Source organism: Moschus berezovskii, chromosome 17, assembly GCF_049115385.1.
Source record: "Moschus berezovskii isolate FMDL1 chromosome 17, NW_MosBer_1.0, whole genome shotgun sequence".
In the NCBI taxonomy this organism is placed as follows: Eukaryota; Metazoa; Chordata; class Mammalia; order Artiodactyla; family Moschidae; genus Moschus; species Moschus berezovskii.
In genome coordinates, this window is record NC_142476.1 from 62,826,381 (window position 1) to 62,853,908 (window position 27,528).

At 48.3% G+C, this 27,528-nt stretch overlaps 1 protein-coding gene across 1 annotated transcript in view; it reads right to left on the reverse strand.

Annotated features, from left to right (window-relative positions):
* The window catches only part of STUM (stum, mechanosensory transduction mediator homolog), a 59,497-nt gene extending 32,194 nt beyond the window's left edge, over positions 1-27,303 (reverse strand). The window contains exon 1 of the mRNA XM_055419781.2: positions 26,902-27,303. Within this exon, the coding sequence (XP_055275756.1) occupies positions 26,902-27,100 (199 nt within the window). The 5' untranslated portion in view covers positions 27,101-27,303. The remainder of the gene's footprint in view (positions 1-26,901) is intronic.
* Positions 27,304-27,528: the final 225 nt, after the last annotated feature.

Below are 27,528 nucleotides of genomic sequence, written 5' to 3' on the forward strand. Positions count from 1 at the left end.
ACATGAGTAACTCCCCAAGGAAACGCCTCAACCTCGCCTCGGGTTTGCATCAGGGGCAGTTTCTCTAACACTTTGTCCTTTGGCTCGGCCTGCAAGTCGGCTGCAGCCGCTGTGGCCCCTTCCTCCACTCAGCTCTCTCCATTCTGAGTGTCGCAAGTGGTAACGTCCCCACCCTCGCACCCCTGGATGAACATGTTTCTGTGAGGTCGCCACATCCCTCACCTGTCTGCTCATCTGTAATTTTTACCTACCTCACATCAGTTCTTCTGGAAATAGTGCCCACTGCTTCCTCTGGGACCTTCCTCTCTCCCACACTCAAGCCTTGCAGTTAGGATGGGACTAACCTTCCCCCCAACACCCAACTCCCAAGGCAGAAGCATGATACAGACCTGGGCCATCCAGACATTCTACTCCCTGGACCACAGAGATGGGCACATGACTCAAACCACGTCCATGAGATTCAGTTCCAGGAGATTCCTGGACCAATTGGGAGGAAAAAGCCCTCTTTTGACTGGACTTGCTAGTGTAAAAGACATCAATGTGGAACACCTGGGAGCTCATGCGACGAGTTGACTCACTGGAAAAGACTCTGATGCTGGGAAAGGTTTGGGGCTGGAGGAGAAGGGGACAACAGAGAATGAGATGGCTGGATGGCATCACCGACTCTGTGGACATGAGTTTGAGTGAACTCCGGGAGTTGGTGATAGACAGGGATGCCTGGCGTGCTGTGATTCAAGGGGTCACGGAGAGTCGGACACGACTGAGCGACTGAACTGAACTGAACTGAACCATGTAGAAAGAACCCACCGAACAATCAAACATAGGAATGGAATTAGGGCCAAGAGTGGGGAAGAGAAACCGAGTCTTGAGAACATCTTTGAGCACCCGGACCCAACAAGGCCTGAAATCCACTGCAGCACAAGATTCCACAGTTCCACGAGGCAATACATTTTCTCTTCTTCTTAAGCCAGCTGAGTTGGCTTTTTGATACTTCTGATTGAAAGAGAGAAACCCACCACCATGTGTTCCAGGAGCTCTATGTGGATTACCTCACGTATGACACTAAGTCTATGAAGTAGGTACTAACTAGTAACGTCAAGTTGTTGGAACTGAGGCACAAAGAATTTAACTGACCTGCATGAGGTTAGGAAGAGCAGAGTCAGGAATGGAGGGCTGAAGCACCACTTGGAAGAACCTCAGGATGCAATAAGTAACCAAGCTGGCAACCCAGATCACCTTATCAGAACTGTCCACGTAACATTGTTGGGGTGCTGAACTGACTCTCAGACAGTTGTACTAAAACAACAAGCTGAACTTTATAATCCGCAAAAGGCCCAGGACTCAGGCCTGACCTCCGTCCTGCATCCCTGTGGGGCAAGAGAAGGAAGATGTGGTCACACCACACTGCTCAGGGATCACAGTCAGGGGAACTTGGGCTCTCTCCCTGCCTCCTGCCACTGCCCCACAGCCTGGGAGAGTCCCTCTCACGTCTGAGCCTTGGTGTCTGAGTCTGTAAATTGAGATGCTTGGACGGCATGTTCCCCAAGAACCCTTTCAGGTGGCCCTAACTTTGGTGGCCCTGGTCCTGTGAAACTGAAGAAAGCTGTTCTGGCAGAACCGACACCATGGGGCCCATGACTTTCCTGCTCAGCGATGGGGCAGAACCACTGGGGTTGGGAGGAGTGCTTTTGCACATTTGCTCAGAGGTTGGTGGGGTCACATACATGTGGGTTTTCCCTGTGGCTGGCAGAGAGTGCCTAGGCCCCAGGAACTCTGCCCAGTGGCTGACTCAGGGACTCTGGGAACACGGAGAGGTTTCCCTGCCCACCTGACCCACCTATAGGCCTGTGCACTGGGCACAGCTCAAGAGAGACCACCTGCCGCTCTGACCCCGAGGTGTTGGGGGCTCTGCCGTGGGGCAGGGTCTGCTCCCGGTGCCTCCTGACTGGCTCTGTTCTCCATCTCCTGGTGGCACCTGGCCACACAGTGCTGTCAACCTCCCCACCTTGGTTTTCCTGGTTTCCACTGAAACCCAGGGGCCTCCCCAATGGCTCAGCTGGTAAAGGACCCGCCTGCCAATGCAAGAGACACAGGTTTGATCCCTGAGTCAGGAGGATTCACTGGAGAAGAAGATCCCCTGGAGAACTGAAACCCAGCTTCATAGACCAGCACTGCAGACCTAGGATTTATTTGAGTGACTAAATGTTTGTCACTTCATACACACATATTCAAAACTGTTAAATGCATATAGTGAATATTAGAGAAAACTGAAAAAAGCCCCATACCTGTCCCTCAAGAATCTCATAGTCAAAAGTTTTCCTCTTTCCAAGGTCAAATTACACCTCAATGACCTTGACCCGGGACACCTGTGTTACAAATGCCCCTCAGTAGAGGAAAGTGAGGGCTCCAGCCTCCTTGATGACACAGGTCACAGGTTCTCAGCAGCCCTAACACCGCCATGACATCAACACTCACTTATTGGCTATGTTTATTCAACAGTGTCTTGCTGCACAGAAGGGCAAAGTAGGCAGATTAGAAAGGGAAGAGGTTCTCAGGGGTGAACTGGAGGCTACAAACCCTCTGGGGATCCATGAACTAGGACTGGAAAAACTTACTTCTTTATTTTCACTAACCTTTAACTTAATTTTAGCATTTCCTTTCATTATAAATGTAGGTGACAGCTAAAATAATATTAGCAGAACCTGGTCTTCATCACCAATTGAAATCATGGATATTTCCATACCACACTGAGGCTGAGAAGTAGATTTCTCAAACTATCACTGACAGTTATTACTATTTCAAAGTTATAGCCCTTATTAGCCTCACTGCTGGATCTTCTTATTTAGTGTATTAATACAGAAGCATGTTGTTTCTCTACACAGATCTATTTTTAATATTTTGATCACTGCTTCTAATATCATTGTTTTCTTTATAAGTCTGTGTACTGAAAGTGTATTACAATTATTTTGAGAAAGAATCAAAGGTTTCACCAGACTGCTAAAGGGTCCAGTGGTTTCAGAACCCCTGGATCTGGGTCTAATATCCCCTCCAGGCGCAAATCTGCCACTCTCCAATTACAAACTATAGAAGGCCATTTGACTGGATGCTGGGTCTCCAGGTGGCAGGGAAGGCGGGAGGTGTGAGGAGAGGAGAGCCCTCCAGGTGATGTTTGTTCCACTGCCTGGAAGGAAGAGGCCTGGAGGAAGGTGGCTTGGTGTCCCTGGGTAGGAACTTTTCTCCCTGGGAGCTCTCCAATCGAAACCAAGGGCTGCTCCATGTGTTCCAGGCTCCGAGTTGCTCTACCCACTAGAGGCGCTACGCTCAGACTTCCCTTGCGTACTCTACAGATTTTTATTGTGTTTCCTCCGGTGCTTGTGGGCATCGTTGGATGTTCCGACACTGCCAGCATGTTCTGGATGAGCCCTGTTGCTAAGAAACAAACCCCAGAGGTATCTTTAAACACACAGCCCCGTAAAAGCACATTCCTCCTCGCTCGACTCCAGGGTGTCTCTTCTCGGGGCCACTTAGATTCAACTAGCAGCTGTTTTCCAAAGGCTTCATTTTGAGTCTCAAGGATAACCCTTTGAGCTGCTCCCATGACCCAAACAGGGGAGCCGCTTTCAGTGCCCGGGGTGGTGGTCCTGGGCAGAAAGGAAGACGCCACCCTGGCCAAAGCTGCCTGCAGCCTGCGAACTGGCGGCTGGGGAAGGAAGGTCTCCTTGGAGGGGATCAGCACAGGTTGAGGGGACAAACGGGGCCCTGACGTGCAGAGACGCCTTGAGGGACCCACATACCCGCCTACATCCTGGGGGCTCCTTTTAGGATTTCTAGAAACCCCTGACCTTACCATTTCCTGCAGAGTGGTTCCAAGTTAAATAAGCTTTAGACATAGTTCAACCACAACCTCTCTCCCTGGAAGGCTCCAGTCTTACCAGGTGTGTCCACCAGCCAGTGCAGAGCAAGGGCTCCAGAGAGGGACACCACCTTCCCCTCCCAGCCCCAAAGGCAGGGAGGTCCCGCAGGCAGGCCCTGCTGGTAATGGTCGCCCCTGGTTCCCTTCTTCTCCCCCAGGCCTGGGTCTGGGGACACCACAGATTGAGGCTGCCCAGGAGTTCATCAAATGGGTTTCTGTTTTAAAAATGCAACTTCTGCAGCCCCACCCGACTCCTACTAATACTAACATAAACTCTCTGGGGACAAGAGTTGGGATGTGACAGCTAACAAGCTTTCCAGGGTTTCTGATACACCCTGAAGTTGAAGAACCACTGTATAAGACCATGCACCAGCCATGTCACCAGCTGGCTGTTCTGATATTAAATTACTGAGGACCTGCTGGGAGCCGGGCATTATACCAGCCCCAGAGGGCAGAGCTGAGTGAAGACTGGTCCTGTGTTCAATAGGCACACAGTCTAGAGGCCCTGCTGGCTCACACAGCATTGGTCCTCTCAGTACTGGAATGGGAGGACTGGCTTCATTCCAGTACAAATTCCAAGGACAATAATATTTATTTTGTTAAGCAATTTAAAAATAGGCCAAAAAAAACTAAATAAAAATTTCTCCAAAGAAGACAAACAAATGGCCAGCAGGTACAGCAAAAAGTGCTGAACATCCCTAATTATCAGGAAAATGCAAATCAATGAGATATCACCTCACACCTGTCAGAATGGCTGTTATCATGAAGACAGGAGAAAACAAGTGTTGGAGAGGGTGTGAAGAAAAGGGAACCCTCCATCACTCTTGGTGGAAATATAAATTGGTGCAGTCACTATGGATAACAGTATGAAGGCTCCTCAAAAAATTAAAAATAGGACTACCATATGGTCCAGCAATTCCACTTCACTGTTTTTATCGGAAGGAAATAAAATCATTATCCCAAAGAGATAGCTGCATTCTCATATTCATCACAGTATAATAGTCAAGATATGAAAATAGCCTAAATGTCTGTCAATTGAGTGAATAGATGAGAAAATGTCATATATATATTCACATATATGTAAATGTTATTGAGCCTTTAAAAAAGAAGGAAATCCTGCCATTTGTGACAACATGGATGGAACACGAAGGCACTATGCTGAGTGAAATAAGCCAGACACAGGAAAGCAAATATTGTGTGGTCTCACTTATGCACAGAATCATAAAAAAACTAAAAGCCAAATTCCTACTAACAGAGAGTAGAATGGTAGTTACCAAAGGTTGGGACATAGAAGACAAGGAGAGGTAAAAGACATTAATCCCTTTATAGCTTGGGGGAAAATGTAATCCTCACTGTGTTCCAAGCACAGTTCTAAGACTTCATGTGTAATAGCTCATTTCATCTTCTACAAAGTCAGTACTATTATTATCCCCATTTTACAGATGAAGAAACTGAGGCACAAGCCATTAAGTAACTTGGTCAATGTCACACAGCTATCACATGGTAGAGTGGAATCTTGGCCCTCAGAAAGAAAAAGAAGCAATACCCCGAAAAGGATCACCAGGATTCAGGAAAGCACACCCAAAAAATTGGGGATCCCCAACTCCCCATCATTAAATGCCCTTCTTGTTCCCAAACCCAAAGAGTGCCTCTCCCTCCCACATCCCCATTTCTGGGCAGTGTAGCAGGTGGTTCTGCTTCTAATTTATTTTTCGCACCCTGAGAGCGAAATCTTCCCATTCCTGGCAGGGAGAGTAAGGGCCAGCCTGGCCTTCCTGCACCCTGAGCATCTCAGATGTCAATGCCCCAGGGCAAAGCTCCCCACTGCAGTGCGCGCCTGGGCCTCCGCCCCACAGCAGGGCAGCTGCCGCTAGAGGGGGCCACGGGCAGAAAGGCTCCGGTCCCGTGGCTGCTGGGTTCTTGGCTCAGCAGGCTCCTACCCTCTCCGAGCCGCCCACCAGCCCCCGCCATGCTGCCTGCTACTGATGCATTGTTAAAAGAAAAGGAAAAAAAAAAAAAAAACTCTAAATTAAATATGTGCTAAGGGAAGAGGCTGGAACAGTGCTCCGGGCACCATCCTGGTTCTGATTCCTATTCTGCACAGGGCAGTGAGCCACTTTCCAGCAGCTCTCTTTGCCAAATTCCTCTGGGCTATATCAGGGCAAATAAGAATGCCTGGGAAGCCCTCTGGGCAGTCCTGGAAGGCACCACTGCAGGAGAGTCCCCTGGCCCTAAACAAGTCACCCCACCCATGCCTGACGGCCAGACACATCCCAGGCACCCAACAGGAAAGTCCCAGCCACAAAGGTACCAGCTCTCCGCCTGGCATCCACAGGTGGACCCAGCCCAGGTCACCCCCAGAACGAGCTTTGGCCCAATCCTCGCTTACTCTAGAAGCACCAAAGGGTGCCTCACATCTCTCCTTCACATTCTTTTTCAATAAACACCCTTAACAACAAGATAGCAGCAGCTGCTGTCTCCAGTCTGTACACAGACGGTCCTCTGGGTGAGGGGGGAGATGATGAGTGGTGTAGGTGGGGCTCTGCACCTTTCCATCCTGTGCAAATTTGGACATGCCCTTGTCCTCTGCACATTGGGGGCACCACCGTGCAGGCTCACGTGTGCACACACTGGATGAGCAGACACAGCCCCCTCTGGGTATCACAGTTCGACTTTCAAGGAATGGAGATCAGCACTCTGCCAGACAGGGAGTCTGGCACGTCCCTTGGGTGGCCCTGTTCGTATTTCCGGCACTACATAAATAATAACAGTCAACACAATGGCTTTCTAGTAATTCATAATATCTTATGATTCATAATTCTGTATGATTCAAACCCCTCGGCTGTGTCCAGGTGCTCGATTAGGCAGCTCCTGGCACCGAGTGGCCAGCCTACTCACTAGAGAGCCCTCAGTGGAATTCATCTCACACTGACACACTTCCACTTTTAACTCCTCTTACTGGTCATTTCTCTTCCAAAATATTTTTAGTTTCTAGAAAATCCTCTCTTATCCATTCTGATTCTCCCTCGATGGCTTTGTATATTTCATTTTCTGGGAGATGAAGTTTCATTGAGAAGCCCCTCCATTTGTGAGCTGAACAAATATCTAGCATTATCGGTAAAAAGTTGGGTGCCACTGGGACCCTCTACCTCTTCTTCTAATTAAATCTGCTTTTCCTTAACTGCTAGTGTTCAAGATGACTATAAAACTATTTCTGGTTCAAAATGTTCTTCTTTTGTTTAACAGGAATATTGCTTAGTTTTGATTTCCTATTATTTTCCATTACAGACTTCAGCATTTTAACAGTATTGTGCATTAAATGGCATTTTTTATTTTTAACAAATCTGATTAAAAGGAATAAAAGAGCCCTCAGGCTCTTTACCATTCCGTGGGCAGCTCCAGAGTGTCTAGTTCTTAAAAGTTTTATGAAATCCACATTTAGAGAGACTGCAGGTCAGGGCAACCTGGACAGGACCATTAACTAGCGGAGACCATGCCCACAGTCCAGCTCTGCACTGGTTTCATCTGGAGAGCAGACTGGCCTCCTTTTCCGCTAATCACGTCCACTTCCCAGAAGCCTCTCAAGTCAATCACATTGTTTAGAGACCCAGGTCTCTGCCATCACATGGATTCTTGGAATCAGATTTGTAGCATTTGAGGGAGCAGCCACGGGTGGCTGCCAAATTCACCTCCTACTTTCCCCAAGCCATATCAACCTCAGCCTTCAATGTGCAAAAATCTCCACAAAAATCATGTTTATGGAAATTGTATCGCCATGGCAACTGTAAAGGTCTCACAAGTATTTTTAAAATAGCAAATTAACAAAACCCACTCATAAAAATCTAAAATCTGTTCCTTTATGGGCATTAGTGAACACACAGATTCTAACAAATCCCAAATGTGTTTTGTGACATGATAGCCTAATGTCTGTAGAAAGTGCTCCTGATCTTGGATTAACTGGGGACAGAGGGTTGGATCTGTGAGAGCAAAGTTTGATTTTTCTAATAAGAGGTTGCACCTTGGATATAGTCGAGAAAATAACACCAAGATCTTCGGGTACAGAAAAATGTCGGTAACAGATCTGAATTGCTGAAACACTAATTTCTTACTTTCTATTTTCACATCACTGATATTATTACCTTCCCCACTCTGCAAGACTATTCCATTTTTAACTCATAGGTTTTTAACAGTTGCATAAGCTTCTGCCGCTGTGATTTAGCCTGGCTGAATCTCTATTATAAAACCTGTTTCTCAAAAGTCTGCACACAAATCACAGAGGAGGAGGGAAAAAAAAAAACACCAGATTCAGAGGTACCCAACCAAAATCTTTTTTCTTTTTAAAAATGTAATTGGTATGGCTATCAGAGGGGATCCTTTTAAGTAGATGATGCACTAATTTTTGGTGTCTTTTGTAAAGACTTAAAATGCAATAGGCGTATTTTGATGACTCTTCTCATAACAAGGAATCACTGAGGGTTTTAACAACTCAAACAGTGGAGGTTCTTTTTGAGAGTGGAGGAAGAACAATCAAACCATGTACCTGACAACTTCTTTCTTTAGCTGGCCTCATCCTCCAAAGTGTGGTGGAGGGGAGCAGGGATAGACAAAGGAAATTGTGAGGGGTGGGGGCGCAAAAAGCAAAATGATGGGTCCTCCAGAGCAGAACACACACTGGATTCAGGTGGTGATTAGCTCTCCGTGAAGCGTAAGGTGGAGAAGGGAATCACTACCCACTCCAGTATCCTGGCCTGGAGAATTCCACGGACAGAGGAACTTGGCGGGCTACCATCCATGGGGTCACAAAGAGTTGGACACGACTGAACGACTTTCACAGGACACAGGACAGTAAGGTAAAATAGCTGTTACAACAGCCTGGCCTGACGCTGCATCTTCCAAAGTGATCATAAAGACAGAGAAATAGCAAAAAGTTTCTTGTGAATGGTTTTTAAAAGGCGGATGGTATTCAGACTCACATCCGGAAAAGAGGGAAAGAGCAAGCAGGCTGAGTGGCCAAGGCTCCAGGGTGAAGGAGGGCGGTGGTTCCGGAGGCAGCGATGATGCTTCCAGCAACCAGAGAATGCCGAGGGGACCGAGGGGACCGAGGGGACCGAGGGGACCGAGGGCAGGAGGGGTGGGAGGTGGGGGTGAGGGGAAGGTAGAACCGTGGCTTCTGCCGCTGGGGAAGGAGGGGCAGCCCAGAGATCTCTGAGCCGGGGCCCGACTGTCAAGGGAGGAGCTGGGGCTGCTGTCTGTTGATGAATCCCATAAAGGAAAACACAGAAGGAAGATTCCTGGCCCCGGGGTGCGGGGGCTGGGGGGGTGCCGCTCAGCACCGTGTCAGTCCTCCCCCCCCTCCCGCCCCCAGCCCACGCCCACCCCCGGCACTCTCAGGAATGTGGCATCTCACGAGCAGGAGAGCCATTTGGAAGCTGTACGCCCACGTTTTTCTGGCTTCGTGTACTGGCTGTTCCAGAGCTTCCAGGAGGAAGACTGTGTTAGAAACCAACTTCTTAGCAAAACTGGGCTGTGGGGGGAGTGGGGTGTAGACAGAGGCGGCAGTGGTGCCAAGCTGGTGGTTCAGGTTCCCACAGCCCAGGTGGGGGGCTCTGTGCCAGTCGGGGTCGAGGGCTATTGACAGAGGGTCTGGGCAGGACCAGGAGAGCCAACGGGGAGAGTGAAATGCTGATGTTTTGCAACAGAAGGAGCAGGAAGCGGGGTGTTGTCTGAGTCTGGAGAGGGCTGGGTGCAGGAAGAGGGAGTGCTGGACTGAAGCTGCAGTCACAGCCAAGCCAGAAGGAGCTGGAAAGGCCAACACCCAACCCCTCTCTTCCTCTGACCCCTGCCAATGCCTCCCATTGGCCGACACACCTGGAGCAGGTGAGGTCACATGGAGGTCAGCCTCCAGGCCAGGGATGGGTGGAGAATGGATGGCGGGTGGGGGAAGAGGAGCGGGTAGACTCCTCTCCTGCCCCCCTCAGCAAGGGCAAGCCTCACTCAGGCCCTCCGAGCAAGAAAGCAGGAGATGAGTCAGGTGGCAGGAGAGAGATGAGCCAGACAGGCTGCTGGAACAGAGCCCCCATTCACTTCCTGACTGACAGGGACATGGTCGTGGGAGCTTGATCTTATTTCATTAACTATCTCAGCACAAACAAGGAGGCAAGAACAATAATCACTTTCCTTTGGATGAGTACAAAGTGGGGCCCATGGCGGTGGGGGAACACCATTGGGCCAAGGGTGCTGTTACACAGATCTGGAACCAGAAGCCAGGACTTGGGATCGCAGCCTGGCAGGGGCCATGCTTCTTCCCAGCTCATCATCAGTCAGCAGGTGTGGCTGGGATCCTGCTCCATGCTGTGGGCTGGGCCACACTCTAGAGGACACAAAAGAGAAGTAGTTGAGGAGATAAGAGTAACCCATGTGATAGATTTGTTGGTGTTCAATCGCTAAGTCATGTCTGACCCTGTGACCCCATGGACTGCAGCACGCCAGGCTCCTCTGTCTTCCACTATCTCTTGGAGTTTGCTCAAATTCATGTCCATTGAGTCGGTGATGCTATCTAACCATCTCATCCTCTGCCTCCCCCTTCTCCTTTTGCCTTCAATCTTTCCCAGCATCAGGGTCTTTTCCAATGAATCAGGTTCTTCGCATCAGGTGGCCAAATATTGGAGCTTCAGCTTCAGCATCAGTCCTTTCAATGAATATTAAGGGTTGACTTTCTTTAGGATTGACTGGTTGGATGTCCTTGCAGTCCAAGGGACTCTCAAGAGTCTTCTCCAATACCACAGTTTGAAAGCATCAATTCCTCAGCACTCGGCCTTCTTTATGGTCCAACTCTTACATCTATACATGACTACTGGAAAAACCACAGCTTTGACTATGTTGGGCATGCAATAGATTAAAAACTCCCAAAGTCTGAGTGACGGGTAGGCCAGGTAGTCCAAAAGAGTAAATAAATTCTCGATTTTAATGCATATTCTACCCGTCAACCCTATCCTCTCCCTCCAGTCTGTGTTCACCATCTCCAGACTTACAGTAAGAACCACGTGCGTCTCCCCCATCGTTGGTGGCAGTGCCAATGCCCTGATGCCTAGGGGTGGTGGGTGAGGGACTCCACGCAGAATATGAAATGATGGGACACAAACAGCACTGGGGAGACATAACTGTTCACTCCTTCCTTCCTGGGTCTACCTTTAAGGAGTGCGTGAGTCTACCTCCAAGTCCTTACATCCTGGCACGGGGAAGACCAGCTCTCAGTCCTCAGGGGAACCCACTCAAGAACACTGATGGTACCTTGTGGGAGGTTCTGCATTAAGCTCAGAGGATAAGCTGGCAGGGAAAATAAAACACACTGCCATCCCATCCAAGTGTGGGCCCAAGCAATCAGGGATCTTGCCAAGGTCATGGCTTTTCTTTGTTTTCCTTTACCCCAGACCGATTGCCAAGCCCCAGGGTTAGGCACCTCTCCTCAGAATGGACTCAGAGTCCAGCCACAGGCACTGAGGCCCCAGACCTTGCAAACCTGGCCACGCCCAACGTGGGAGTTTTGGTGTATCAGCCGCTTGTCCCCCTTTCTGCCTCAAACCACAGAACCCCAGCTATAGGGCCTAAGATGGTTATGTTTATTTTTCTCCTCCCTGAGTCAGGCCACAGTGCAATCCCTGGAAAGCTTCCACTTCTACGTTCAATCCATATGACCTCTCAGAGCAGCCCAGGCCAAAGGGCGGCTCTCCCATGCCCTCCCAGCATGGTGCAATCATTGATTGTCGGCTTGAGGCTGGTTTCTTTGAGGTCCACAAGTGATTCTTGGACTTCACACTGAGATGTCAAAAACAGGACTTACCAATACCAGAAAGACTTCTCCAAAATAGCTCTGCAGCATTGGGACCTACTCCAGCTCTGGCTGAAGCATTCAGATGCCTGATGGGCCCCCAGGGAAGGCTGGGAAGGCAGCCGGGACAGTCTCAACCAGCCACTGCAAGGCAGGCCAGTTATGTGCACCGCCCACTGGCCCCAGCCTGCCCAGAAACTCACTTCATTATAATCAAGCCTGTATTTCTCAATAGATGTGCTGATGGAGCAGAGAAATGGCTCACACTTCCAAATGGCTGCAGTAAGCTTCCTCACCACCTTGGGGTTTTAATGTTTGGCATTCCTGAGAAAATCCCTCTTGGGCGTCTGGGCCCTGCAAGCCAATGCCACCTTGTACCATGACTCTTTTTCCCATGGCCCCAGGTGGTCCCTGACTGAGGTAGAGCTGGTAGACCTCAAGCGATAGGAAAGCACTTACATTGGGTGTAGCCACTTGGATTTAGGTGCAGTTGCTATACCTGTATGGGTTCAAAACGTTTGACTTTTCACCGTATAATTTTTAACTTCTTATTTTAAAATACTTTCAAACCTAACAGAAAAGTTTCAAGACTAATACAGAAAAATCCTGTCTACCCTTTACCCAGATGGCCAGTTTTTAAACACTGGACTAGATTTATTTTGTCCTTCTCTGTCTTTACCTTTACATATTATTATCTTTCACTCTGAACCATTTGTAAACAGGCTGCATACATCATGGTTTTTTATTCCTTAATACTTCAGTGTGTCTCCAAAGACAAAATATTCTCTTATGTTTCCACAGCACTGTTGCCAATTTTAGGAAACATAATATGGATACGATGTTTTTTTCTCATCTACAGTCCATATTCCAATTTTGTCAATTGTCCCACTAATGTCCTCATTGGTTATCTTTTTCCCTCCAGTACAGAATCCAATACCCTTAAGATTATATTTTATATTTAATGATCATGCTTTTTTGTATCCTTTAATCTTTCACAATGATGATATTGTGAGGATACCACATGACAGGTATTGTGTAGAATGTCCCTCAACTTGGGGCTTATCTGATATTTCCTCATGAATAGATTCAGATTACGCACCCCTGGTTAGAATACCACAAAAGTAATGTTGTGGCCCTCTCAGGATATCACGTCCAGAGGCATGCAATGTCTGTCTGTCCATCCTTGATGATGCTGATTTTTTAAACAGCTTTATTGAGACATGTCACGTACCGTGGCATTCACCCATTTAATCATGCAATGCCTTTCAGCATATTCAGGTGGTGCCACCATCACCACTGATCAATTTTAGAATGTTTTTGTCACTCCCAAAAGAAACCCTATACTCATTACCAATTATTCCCCCTGACCTCCCAACCACATCACTCCTCCCCCACAACGATTTCCTGAATCTACAGATTGGCCTATTCTGGACATATCATACAAAGGGAATCACATAGTGCATGGTCCTTGGTGACTGACTTCTTTCTTCTAGTAGGTTTTCAAGGTCTAGGTAATGTTATTTTGTTCACCCAGCCAAGAGGCTGTCTGGTTTCTCCACTGTATGATTCTTCCCCTTGCAATTAAGAAGCATTCTGTGGAGAAACACTTTAAGATCATGCAGATGTCCTGCTTCTCATCAAAATATCCCCCTAGATTTAATTTGATGGCTATTGCCCAAACAAATCTTTATTAAAATGGTTTACTAAGATTGATTGCCTCCACTGCTCCCCCCTCCATCCCCACCCACACTTAGCCGTTGTTGGCTGTTGACCCGGCTCTTCCTAGTCTCATGGTAGCTGTCCTCAATGAATCTGCCACAGAGCGAGCCCTCTGGCCCAGAGATGGGGAGGCTAACATCCTGCCTCTGCCCCACATCCCGCTCCTGAGTAGCTGAAACACCAAGGACACTCAAGAGACACACTTGCTGTGGCACAGCCCTCCTCTAGTCCCGTCTCAGACCTGGGAACTGAACCCCTTCCTCCTGAGTCAGGAAGGCAAAGAACTGACATGAGTGCCCGTGCCCCTTGGGTAAGGGACCCACTTGCTAGGTTAAGGGAGTAAGGATGTGCTCTTAACCCCACCTTCACAACCAGAAGCCAGCTGCACACTCATCTCCCCTCTGACAAGTGCCTACTGGACCCTGCCAGGTGCTGTGCGAGGTGGAAGGTGATATAGCACGGCCCCACCCTTCCAGGAGATGATTCCAGTACAAAGATTAAGACAACAGAAGAACAGAATTTAAGGGAAACAAGAGAAATGTCCTAAATGGCCTGACAGTCCCAGGAAGGAGGAGCACCCCACATGGGAATGGTCAAGAAGGGCTTGGAAGAGCAGGGCCTTGGAGATAGGCCTGGGAAGTGGGCAGGATTTAGACCTGATGGTGCGGGAGGATGCTCCAGGCAGGGGTCCAGAGGGTCACCATAAAACCATGTGCTTCGGTTCGACTAAATTAAAGGGAGGGAAAGAAGAAGCGAAGTTTGTTGAATCCTGGTGGGTCCAATGTGGAATGTGAACTTAGTCCATGGACAATAGAGACCTACTGCAGGTTTCAGAGAAGCAGAAAGAAATTGGCAGGGCTGAGCCATGGGCAGAGATGGGCTTAATCTGCTAACATAGAAATTCTATTAAAACCATAGGCGCATTGAGCTGTAGCCCAGGAAGACCCACATCCGTCTGAGGTGCTACGGGCGTGCCTTTCTGCACCTGGCCGAAGGGTGACTCTTCTCAGGCCCATGCAATGTCCATGACCAGGGCCAGAGCCCATGTGTCCCCAGGGAGAGGGGACATTTCCACCTCAGAAATGGCCCACGTTTCAACTCATACCACCGGTGCCATGTTTTTGTGTTTTCACTGAGAAAGTTTTCCTTCCTGGTGAGATGTTTCTTTTTAAAACAAAACAGAAAATAAAACATGACAACCTCCCAAACAATGTTTGTTCCGGAAGCCTCCAGGTGGCTTGCGTCTCGCCCATCTGGGCCTCGCCTTCTGAGACACGGATCCCTGACTAGCAGAACTTGGAGGCAGTCATGACCAAAAGGTGCCCCAACAATCTCCCTTCCTCAGAAGCACCTGCCTGAAGGTGTTCCTGTCACCGGAAGCTCCCAAGGTTCTGAACAGAAAGTGGCCAAATGCTGAGACTGGAAGGCAGGGCAGGGAAAGGAGCAAGAGGCTCTGAATTTGCTAAAAACCACCGAGCTGCACATGCTGAAAGTGATATTTATGGTATGTAGCTATATCTCAGTAAAGCTTATGAGGGGGAAAGGCTGGGGCAGTGAGAAGAAGGGACTCCAGGTGATGGGACTGGATGTGGTCACTGATGAGTCATATGTTGTCCCCTGCAGTCCTCATCAAGTCTTTATAATACCTGCACACTCATTTAATTTGATAAATAAGTAATTGACCCTCTAGTATAGGGCTTCCCAGGTGTTATAGCGGTAAAGAATTTGTCTGCCAATGCAGGAGACTCTGGAGACATGTGTTTGATCCCTGGGTTGAGATCTCCTGGAGAAGAAAATGACAACCCACTCTAGTATTCTTGCCTGGAAAATTCCATAGACAAAGGAGTCTGGTAGGTTATAGTCCATGGGGTTGCAAAGAGTTGGACACAACTGAGCATGCGTGTGAGCGTGCGTGTGCACACACATACACAAGCTCCAGGCACCAGGGTGGGCAGGAAGGCCTGGGGCTGGGAAAGTGATGTGAGGATGTGGGTAAGAGCCTTAGGTCCTAGAGGAGGCCTGTTCTCTGTAAAATGAAGTGGTCAGATGGCCCTAAAGCTTCCTGACCCTGGGAAAGGTGGACCGTTTTCTTTACCGAAGTTTCAGGACAAGTGACAGGCTCTTTTCCGCAAACACCAAACCATTCTCAGCTTTAGGGTTAAACTTCTCAGTCAGTGAAGATCAAAGCCTACAGAAGGCCTGGCTACGGACCCTACACATTCCAGGTTCTAGGACAGCCCTAGTCTCATATCATTTTATTCTTTTCAAGAAAAATGACTTATTCAATGAACTGAAGACCTTTCATAAAATAAATTCAATGAACTTAAGACCTTTCATAAAATAAACACATATAAGTAAGTATCCATCAACAGACAAATGGATGAAGAAGATGTGGTATATATACATATATATGATGGAATATTACTCGCCCATGAGAAAAGAATGAAATATGCCATTTGCAGCAACATGGATGGACCTAGAGATTATCATACCAAGCGAAGTAGGTAAGAAAGAGAACAACAAATAACATACGCTATCACTTATATGTGGAATCTAAACTATGACACAAATGACAGATCTATCAAACAAATCCACCAGACAGAGAGCAGACTTGTGGTTTCCTGGAGGGGTGTGCAGAGGCTTGGGAGTTTGGGATTAGCAGATACAAACTATTAAATATACGATGGATAAACAACAAGGTCCTGCTGTATAGCACAGAGAACTATATTCAATATCTTCTGATAAACCATAATGGAAAAGAATGTGAAAAAGAATATAACTGAATCATTTTGCTATACAGCAGAAATTAACACAACATTGTAAATCAACTATACTTTAATAAAATTAATTTTGAAAATGAAACTGTCATTTTCAACAGTGTGGATTGACCCAAAGGTTATTATGCTTAGTGAAACGTCAAAGATAAATACTGTATCATTATCACTTATATGTGGAATCTAAAAAAAGAAATGAATATAACAAAACTGAAACACAGAGGGAACAAACTAGTGGTTATTAGTGGAGAGTGGGAAAGGGAGAGGGGCAAGACAGGGGCAGGGGATTAAGAGATACAAACTGCTATGTATAAAATAAGCTACAAGGATGTATTGTACAGCACAGGGAATACAGCCAACACTTTGTAATGATTTTAAATGGAGTATGATCTATAAATACACTGAATCACTATTTTGTACACCTGAAACTAATATAATATTATAAATCTGCTATACGTCAATAAAAATACACTCTACCAAGGCCAAGCCCGGGTGATGGGGTTTCAAGGCTACAAACCACCAATATGGCCTCCAAGATGAATGAATGGTTTCCCTGGACTCATGAGCTGGGAAGTTCAAGCACAAACCTAAGAACTGCCCAACTTTTATAGTAAGATAATGACAGGTAAAACTTATGGGGCATTTGTGTGTGTACCTGTGTGTGCATACACTTGCATGCACACTCACGCACCAACCTGATGCTCCCACAGCCTCTTAGCAAACAGTAAAGTTGTCCTCAGAGACATGTTCCTCGCAGAGGCCCAGGGTTTGGGGGTTATAATGGCAGAACCTTCTCATAAATGGTAAACCAAGCCCTGGAGGCCAGGCACTGTTCCTCCCTCGCCTCCAGCATGTCAAGTGTGTGAGAGCCAGGCAAGGTCCAGCAGGAGGTCCCAGGTCTTGGCTCTGAGCTACGTGGGACCAGAGGTTGAAAAAGCCTACCCTGCTTAGGGCTCTGCTGCCCGCCCTAATGACACTGAGAGGAAAACTCCAGGACTGCTCTTGGAAACAAAAGAAATTTTGTTCATGTTAACTGGTAGTGATAACCCCCTTTCTGACCATGGAGTGCTTCGTGGTTAAACAGAACATGACAGCCTTGTGAGATGGTAGAGCAGGGGTTATTTCCAGATGGGGAAACAGGCTCAGAGAGGAAGGGGCTCAGAACCACACACATGTGAAGAACCAGATCTAGCTCTGGGGCCTCCTAACTCCCTGGGGTTTTGTGAATCTGACGCACTAGAGATGTGACTTAGTCCAGTGCCTTCTAGGTCACCCGCTGTATTTACCCTCCCCCTCGACCTGTACATTGCAGGACCACTTACAAGCCAATGTATAAAAGTCACTGTGTCAAGTGACACCTGTTCAGCGAGTCTCCAGTGGAACGTCTCCTTTCATGAGTGGGGTGTCACAGCCTGGGCAGTGACACTTTGAGGAGTGACCAGGTCAGGTTCAATAACATGAATTGCATCCACGTTTCTTCTGAGATGTTGCAAGAATTGGAGCTGCTGTGGGGAGCAGACACGGTCAGTCAGCAGGTGACCCTGAGGAAGTTGGTGTCAGACTCAAGTGTAGACCCAGGAGTGTGCTGAGCAGAGGAGAACTGGCTCGGTACCTTCTACAGCATGCCGCTCCTGCTGTTGGCAGGTCTGCGCTCCAGCTGAGATGCAAAGTCAAAGAGATGCGGCCCCTGCACACTGCATGTCTGACAGAGACAGTGCTCTTAAGGAACACAAATTCACCAAAGAAAGGAAGTCTGGGGAGGATGGAGAAAGCCACAATCTTAAGATCATCTGGAGGGTGTTATGGGCTGAACAGTGTCCCCTCAGAAGTCCTACCTCCCAGTGTCTCCACACATGACTGTGTTTGGAGATAACGTCTTTAAAGACGTAAATAACTGAAATTGAGGTTTTTAGGATGGGCTCTAACTCAACATGACTGGTATCCTAGTAAGACGAGAGATGTGGACACAAAGACACACAAAAGGAAGATCCTGTGAACACACACGGAAAAACTGGTCACCTACAAGCCAAGGAGAGAGAATTCAGGAGAAACCAGTGCTGCTAACACCTTGATCTTTGACAATTCCTCTCCTTAAAGCCACCGGGTCCATGGTATGTGTTATGTATAGGCCTCAGTGAGCTGGTGACATTTGAGCAAAGGTAAAGGATATGAACAAGGAACCCACATCAGTCAGTCAGTCAGTCAGTTCAGTCGCTCAGTCGTGTCCGACTCTCTGCGACCCCATGAATCACAGCACGCCAGGTCTCCCTGTCCACCACCAACTCCCGGAGTTCACTCAAACTCATGTCCATCGAGTCGGTGATGCCATCCAGCCATCTCATTCTCTGTCGTCCCCGTCTCCTCCCACCCTCAATCCCTCCCAGCATCAGACTCTTTTCCAGTGAGTCAACTCGTCACATGAGGTGGCCAAAGTATTGGAGTTTCAGCTTCAGTCCTTCCAATGATCACCCAGGATTGATCTCCTGTAGAATGGACTGGCTGGATCTCCTTGCAGTCCAAGGGACTCTCAAGAGTCTTCTCCAACACCACAGTTCAAAAGCATCAATTCTTCGGCAATCAGCTTTCTTCACAGTCCAACTCTCACAGCCATACATGACCACGGGAAAAACCATAGCCTTGACTAGACGGACCTTGGTTGGGAACCCACATAGATGTCTATAAAACAAGTACTCCAGCACATGCAAAAGCCTTGAGGTGAGAAGATGCTTCCAACATAGTCAGGAAATAATGAAGAGGCCAGTGGGCTGGAGTACATAAGCAAGAAGGAGAGGAGATGAAATCAGAAAGACAGTGGAGGGATGCTGTCCCCCACACCACAGTGGTGCTGTGTTATCCAATATGATGGCCACTGTGGCTAGTGGGTACTTGAACGGGGTTAGTCCAAACTGAGATTCAATGCCAGTGTAAAATTCACAACAGATTTTTGAGAACCTACTACACACAAAAAGAAGCATAAAATATCTTGTCAATAATCTTTATACTGATACGCATTGAAGGATAAAATTTTGGATATACTCAGTTAAGTACAGTATACTAATAAAGTTAATTTCACCTTTTTCTTTTTTATAACATAGGTACTAGAAAATCTTAGCTTACACTTGTGGCTTATGTTGTATTTCTTTTGAAAATTTCTGGCCTAGGGTCTGGTGGGTCATCATGAGGACATGAGCGTTTACTCGAATGAGATGAGAGCCATTGAAGGGTTTCCAAGTGACAGGAACTGACTCATGTGGGTTTTTAAAAGGATCACTCTTATTGCCATACTGAGGACAGACCATGACCAAGGTCAGTAAAGGCAAGCAGCCCATTAAGAGGCCATTGCATTCTGGAGAAGATGGAGGATTGGACCAGCAAGGCAGACACAAGGTAGGCAGAAGTGATCAGAGACTGACTATATTTTGAAAGCAGAGCCAAGTATTTCCTGACAGACTGGGCGTGGGGTGTGAGAAAAAGAGGAGTCAAGGATGAATCCCAGACTCTGGCCTGAGCTACTGGAAGGATGCCATTGCTGAGATGGGGAAAGATGAGGGAGAAGTAGATCTGGGAAAGAAAATCAGAAGGCTGGCTTTGGATAAGTTAAGCCTATGATGCCCTTTGGTTTTCAAGGAGAGATGTTGAGAAGAAGTCAGTTGGATGTAAGAGTCTGGAGGTCAGGGGAGAGTCTGAGCTGGAGATCTGGATCTGGGAGTCATCATCATGAGGATTTAATTTAAAGCCAGGAGACTGAGCGGGAACATCAGAGGGGTGAGTGGGGGCGGAAAAGAGAACAAGATCAAAGAGAAAATCAGGATCAAGAAGATTGAGTGCCTGGGGAACTCCCAAGTTTAAAAGCTGATGAAATGAGCAAAGGAAACGGAGACGGATTCTCAAGGTATAAAGAAAACTAGGGAGTGTTGTGTTCCAGAAGCCAAGTAAGCACAGTGTTTTCAAGGAGGGAGTGAGAAATTGAGTCCAATGTAACTGCAAAGTCTGGGAAGATGAAGACAGAACTGACCACTGGATTCAGCAAATTTGGAGGAGACCGGTGATCCTGATAAGCACAGTTTAGGCAAGTGATGGAGGTAAAAACATGCTTAGAGTGGACTGAAGGGGGATTGATGGCAACAAATCTAGACAACCCTTCCAGGGAACTGCACAATAAAGGGGAACAGAGAGATGGGCAATGGGCAGAGGTGAGGGTAGGATCAAGAGAGCCTATCTTAAAAGGAGGAGAGACAATTTCAGTATGTCTGTGTGTTAAGAAAGAGTCATTCAACAAAAGAAAATCGATGATATCAGAAAGAGTGGCAACTCTTCTGGTGTTTTCCTAATCTCCAGAGTATGCTTGTATTGCGTTTTCTGTCTCATCAACTATAGATGTCATTTATTGACTTTCGTTATGATGCGTAAGAGCTAGCTTACTTGTGTCATTCCTCATTCCTTTCCACTCTTATCTCAACAAGACCCCGTGTCCTGATACATTACTGTTTCAGTGCATCTGCTGACTTCCTTGGTAGCCTGTATTTCTTGGTCTATCAACTTCAGACAGCATGCCTTGATCACTTACTTCACATGAGGAGGGTATTCACACCTCTACCCTACCCGCTACACATTAGTCAGTGTGGTAGGTGGCGCTGGGAGATCACAACGCTAACACAACAGCAGAAACCCGGTTTATTTCTCACTCATGTGACATGTCATGCCCTGCTTCCGTCGTCCTCTTTATTCTGAGAATCAGGTAGAAGAGCACACCTGACACCTGCCATTCTCACGAGAGAAAGAAAAGAACAACGGCAGAACCTTTCAATGCCTCTGAAAATGTCTGCTCAGGCCCAGCATATGTCACTTCCACTCACTCAGCTGGCCAAAACGAGTCATATGGCCAAGCCTGATAATGTTGGGCAGGGAAGGAAACAGTCTCCTCCCACAGGAATCACGGCATTTAAGTGGGTATGTGACATCATCTTTCAGTTCAGTTGCTCAGTTTTGTCTGACTCTTTGCGACCCCATGGACTGCAGGCAGGCTTCCCTCTCCATCGCCAATTCCCAGAGCTTACTCAAATTCACGTTCATCGAGTCGGTGATGCTGTCCAACCAACTCATCCTCTGTCATCCCCTTCTCCCACCTTCAATCTTTCCCAGCATCAAGGTCTTTTCCAATGAGTCAGTTCTTCGCATCAGGTGGCCAAAGTACTGGAGTTTCAGCTTCAGCATCAGTCCTTCCAATGAATATTTAGGACTGATTTCCTTTAGGATTGATTGGTTGGATCTCCTTGCAGTCCAAGGGACTCTCAAGAGTCTTCTCCAACACCACAGTTCAAAAGCATCAATTCTTCAGTGCTCAGCTTTCTATATAGTCCAACTCTCACATCCATACATGACTACTGGAAAAACCATAGCTTTGACTAGACGGACCTTTGTTGGCAAAGTACTGTCTCTGCTTTTTAATATGTTGTGGGTAAAATAATGTCTCTGCTTTTTAATATGCTGTCTAGGTTGATCATAGCTTATCCATAAAGTCATAGCTTATCTTTCAGTGGATAAATGGAAATAACAATTTATTCTATCACAATTTACCTGTCAATTTCTATAAGCTGTTTTTTTAAAATTTTATATTGCCAAGGGAAAAAATCTTACATCCACCTTTATAGCTTTTATTAAGGAGTCTTCAGTGCTTTGCCTGTGGTTGGTTTTAGAAGTCAAAAACCACTGAGATGCATTTATATCATTATGACTAAGCAAATACTCTTCACTACAGAATCAAAGAGACCCATATTGTGCACCACTGTTCACAGACAGACTCTATGCACTCAAAAGAGCCTTTCTTATATTCCACCACTAGCCTAAAACCAGGTCACAGTTTGATTTGCTTCCTGGTTAAGCTATCCCTTTAATACAGTGTTTTTTGTTTTTCCCAAAGTTGTTATTTTTTCTTTTTTTAAATTGCTGATAGAAGAAACATCTGCCTTCTACATCATATCTCTAATATCCTCAAATTCTTTTTCATTTGGTGTTTGGAATCTTCTATTCTTTTTGAAGCCTGAGGCCTGGCGTGCTGTGATGCATGGGGTCGCGGAGAGTCGGACACGACTGAGCAACTGAACAGAACTGAACTGACCTCCTGATATAATTGGGTAGGTTGCTTCATTTGGAAATCTTAATACTTTTACATAGATTTTTGTCTTTACTGCAGTTACTAATTGCCTTCTGTTTTTCTTGCTTTCTGTTTTGTGTCACCACTTTAATCTCTTACAGTGTACCAATAATACTCTCTACTCTGTGGAATGTTCCCTTCTCCCGTCTTCCTCAGAAACCTCATCCCTGGAGCTTCTACCCTCCTAAGTAATGAAGACTGATTGCTCTACAGGCTTGCTGAACAGTTTTATCCTGGGTTGCTTACACTATTTCCTGGATCTCATACCTTCTTTTCTGGTTTACTCTCTTGCTTTGCTGAGATACATCCTCAAATGATTTCCTTAAAAAGACTGACTAGGATGTCAACTTCCTTGGTTCTTTCACCCTTGGGACTGCCTCACTTCTATATAAAATAAAGGCCTCACACTCTAATGCCTATTCAAGGAATATAATTCTAGTTGGTCAGTGTGCATTCTATAAATAGTATACTATATCAAGTAGAGACTTTAAATGGTTCCTGCTCTAAGGAACTTACAATCTACTTGGATAGACAAAGAATAAACTCTTGTAACAGTAATAAAAAGGTAACAATACAAAAGATGCCACAAGGTAAGGCATGAGTCATCATCAGCTAGAGGCTCAGACTTAAAGGAAGGAGAGAGAAGCTGAGACAGCCTGTGATGTGCTGACCAGGGAAAGGAGATCTTAGCTGAGTGCCAAAGAGCAGGCAGTATATTGCTGCTGCTGCTGCTAAGTCACTTCAGTCGTGCCCGACTCTATGCGACCCCATAGGCGGCAGCCCACCAGGCTCCACCCTCCCTGGGATTCTCCAGGCAAGAACACTGGAGTGGGTTGCCATTTCCTTCTCCAAGGCAGTATATTAGGGGGGATTAATTATTTATGAATATTCAACAGTAGATTAATAGCCAGCATTAATCTGATGGAATAGTTAACAGTCAGTGAAAGTTCTCCTCTGTCCCACTTTCCCTGCCACAGAGCTATCAACATTTTCATTTCACCAAGTCAATCAAGATAGAAACAATTTTCAAATATGAAAGTATAGTTTTTCTCATAACAAATAGATAAACCCTTTGGCCACTTTGGGGCATAACAGTGAACTTCCACTACATGTTTGAGCAATTGTGTATACTTATAAATGATATACCTGTTGGACTGTGAAAGCAGTGGCCATGGTCTTTGTTAGCAGTTTCACTGAACAGGAAACTACCATCATCCATTTTTCAAATTCATTTTGTATTGTTCCAGTGAGGATCCAGAATGACCGTAAATCACTTCCCCTTCCTACTGACTCCCCAAGACAGGAAACATCCCTCTGATGGTATGTTACCCCAACAGCCCTTCTGCTTGGACCAGGGAATTGTAAGGACTGGGTTTCTCCACGGTGGGTCCTGCAGACTGGATGAACCTGAAATGCTGTCAGAGAAAAATGGTGCCTTCATTCAGCCCAACACTGGCACTCCCATCCCATTTGCGAATGAGGAGAACACTTGTAGGTAAGGAAGTTTCCAGAAAAAAGAAGAGCTCTTTGGGCCCATGCCGCTACCAGTTTCCAGAGAGCAGGAGTGATGTGAGGATGGCGAGTGCTTGGAGCCACATGATGGAAACTCTTAGCAGGGTCTAACCTTATACTGCTCCTTCTGGGAGGCATCCTCTGAACTCCCATCCCAGCCCAAGAATCAATTACTGCTCAAATACTGTTTCTGCTGCCATTATAGCAATAACAAGTTTAAACAACATTTGCATCAATTTTCCTCAACAATCTATGACATCTTGACTGATTTATTCATCATCAAATCCCCAGTGCGGGGCACGCAGTGGGTGCTGTGTGTTTGTGGAATGAAAGAGTGAACAGATTAAAAGAAGCTTCATTTCCTCAAAGGGCAGGGCCAGACATGAATATTCAGTTTTCACAGGAGCATCAGATAAGCTGGAGGACCTGGAGAAGTGGATCCCAAATCCACTTCTAAGGGAAAATTTTCTAAGTCCTGGGGCCAACAGGGTCAGTTGCGGGGGAGTGGAAAAAAAAAAAGCCTGGAGATTTTGCCTGTGCTGTTCTGTTGTCCAGGATTCCACTGCAGGTCAAGGGAAGCAGAGAGGTCAATAAATACTCAGAAGAAAGGTCCCAGAGGGCACCTCCCCCCCATACACCAGAGATGGGACCAGTGCTCAGCTCTGCAGAGGGTCAAAGAGCAAGAGGGACCCACGGTCTCCAGAACATTCTCTAATGGCCAGACCCCGAGCTTTATGTAATCTCATTTTATCCTCCCAGCATCCCGGAGGGACAGGCATCCCTGACTGACAGATGAAAAATACCAGCAAGGATCAAGAACTCCCTTCAGTGTGTGTGTGGGTGGGGGGTGGGGGTGGGAGGCAGGGGGCCATGCACCCAGTCAGTTGTACAATGACAGCCAATACAAAACAATAAAATGCCTGGATTTTCAATCACTGAAAATTCAGAAGTCTGTGTACCCATGGCTCACCTCAGCCTGTTTTATTACTTTTGTAGTTTGCTTTTTTTTTCTTTTTCTTTTATTCTGGCTTCTTAGAAAGGTTTCTTACAAAAATCCCATAGGATTCTGATCTAACAATAACAGCAATAAAATGTTATAAGAGGCACAGACAAGCATGCTCAGTCATGTCTGACCCTTTGTGATCCTCTAGACTGTAGCTGGCCAGGGTCCTCTGTCCATGGGATTCTCTAGTAAAGAATACTGGAGTGGGTTTCCATTTCCTCCTCCAGGTATCTTTCCAACCCAGGGATGGAACCTCATCTACTGTGCCTCCTGCATTGGTAGGTAGATTCTTTTTCACCCAGCCACTTATGTACAGACGGAAAAACTAGGGGGAAGGTGGGAGGAGTTGGCAGGAGGGCAGGGGGTGTGGCAGCGGGCCTAAGGGTGGGAAAGGGACCTAGTGAGGCAGACCCAGGAGGTGCCCAGATGAACAGGGGCTGTGGCCTGACCCAGCAGAGACTCGGTGTAGCTTTGCTCACCTGGCACCAATGAGCTTCTTTCCTCAAAGACCATAAGATGGCATTTACTTCACCACTTTAAGAAAAGGAGAATCAAGACACATCCCTGCCGGTGATCTTCACATCCCCAGAGAGATGGACAGGCAGTGTGTTTTTCACTCCAGAAGGTGGGAATTTTTGACACAGCTAAATTAGCCTCGGCTTGCTTTCTCACAATGTGCACAGAGAGCCGGCCAGACCACACCAACCAGGGGACGCCCAACTGAAGGCCACCTAGCTTTCTGCTCAGACACATACACTTCTCCAGCAGCATCCCCCCCACCTCCCCCTAGGGGGCAGGAAGGGGAAAGTGAACCCGACCTGCGTGGGTGGGTGTGATCTTCCCTATCAGCACCCCAGAAGCCGCCGAAAAGCTGGTTAAGAGCGGGGCCGTGAGAAAGGCCAAAGCAAAACAGAAAGCCACTTCTAGCTGACCTCTGTTCTTGGGAACTTGGAGCCTTGCGGCGGCAAGCTTTTCTCCTGGGCACAGAGGTGCCTGCCTCTCCAGTCCCGCGCGGAATTGGGGGGTGGGGTGCTCTTAACTCGGAAGAACAGTCGGTGCCAAGTTGGCAAGCTGGCAGTGAGCCGGGAGGGGATGCAGACAGATTTGGGTGTGGGGTTAGGAGAGGGAGGGTCAAGAAAACTTCGCATTTCCTCCCTTTATGCCCCCACTAGGCACTCCTATCTCTGTGATGGGCCTCTGTTTTAAAATTTGGGACACAGGTGCCATCAGGGACCGTCCAGGCCGCCAAAGTCCGACACAGAATTACACCCGAGGGCACTCCACGTTCTCAGGAACGGAAGCGATGGGGGCAGTTATGGGGTCAGCAGCTCTGGCCAAGTGCGGTTCAAACCCACAGGCATCTAAACTAATAAAATCGTCCCTCTTCTCCTCGGCGTCCTGCGGGGGTGCTGGTGGAATCGCCGGCACGCCGGAAGGCGGTGGAGGAGACTCTGGCTAAAAAGCTCCCGCCCCAACACGCCCCTCACCGCGCGAACGCAGGCGGGGCTGCGGGGTGTCTTCTGGCCCAACTCGTCTCCCTTTTTCCCCAGCTCGACCGACTTCTCCAATGCCCAGGAGCTTGGTCATCCCCACCGGCGGCCCCAACGCTGGCCTTGCTGGGGCCCCGCGCCCCTCGGAGGATGGAGCTCGTGGGAGGGCGCGCACGGCGGAGAGAAGAGGCAGGATTATCTCCGGGCAGAGAGAGCCGCCCGGGCGGCTTGCCGGCAGACCCCAACATTCCCGTCCCAGTTTCCGGCTCCTCGAGGCCGGATCACCTGGCTCCCAGGTCGGAGAGGGTGAAAGGAGTGTCAGGGAGCCCCGCGCCTCCCTCCGGGCGCCCCCTCCACGCGCTTCTGCCACCTGCCAGAGGGCGCTGGGAGCGCCGGCGCGGCACTCGCTGCCCGTGGGCGCGGCCCGAGGGTCCCTCCCCGACCCCTCCGCTGCCGCCCTCAGCTCCCGGGGCCCGGGGCGCAAGGGGTCGTGGCCGTCGCGTCTTACCCAGTCCCGGCACGAAAGTGTTGAGGAAGAGGCAGATGACGGCCACCGGGAAGGGCATGTAGGGGATGGCGGCGCGCAGGGGGCCCTTCTTCTCGCGGACTTGCACCACCACCCCGCTGGACGAGGACGCCCCCCGCTCTGCCGCCGCCACGGCCGCCGCCGCCGCCGCCGTCTCGGCGTCCTTGTGCGAAGGCTCCATGGCCCGGCGCGCTCCCCTCCCCGGGAGCCGGGCTGCCGCGGCTGGGGCTGCCGCCCAATGCTCAGGGCGTGGGGGGCGGGCGGCTTCCCGGGCACTGGGATCCGCGCTGAGCTCAGGCGGCCAGCGCGCTCCGGGTGCGGCGCGGCTCGCCCGGAACCCCGCACGCCCGCGTCCCCACGCGCCCGGCCCTCTGCCGCGCGCCCGGCTGCGCTCCCACACCCCCGGCGGAGGGCGGGGAGGCCGGCGTGACACCCGGTGACAGCGCTCCGACGCCCCTCCCCGCGAGGCCCCTTCCCCGCCCTCCCTTCCACTCCCCCACATCCCCCCGCCCCCCAAATACCACTTACAAGTCTGGGCGGAGGGAAGCAAGTAGATGCGGACTGCGGAGGGAGCTGGCTGTCCAGACACTGGGAGGCATGGACACACCT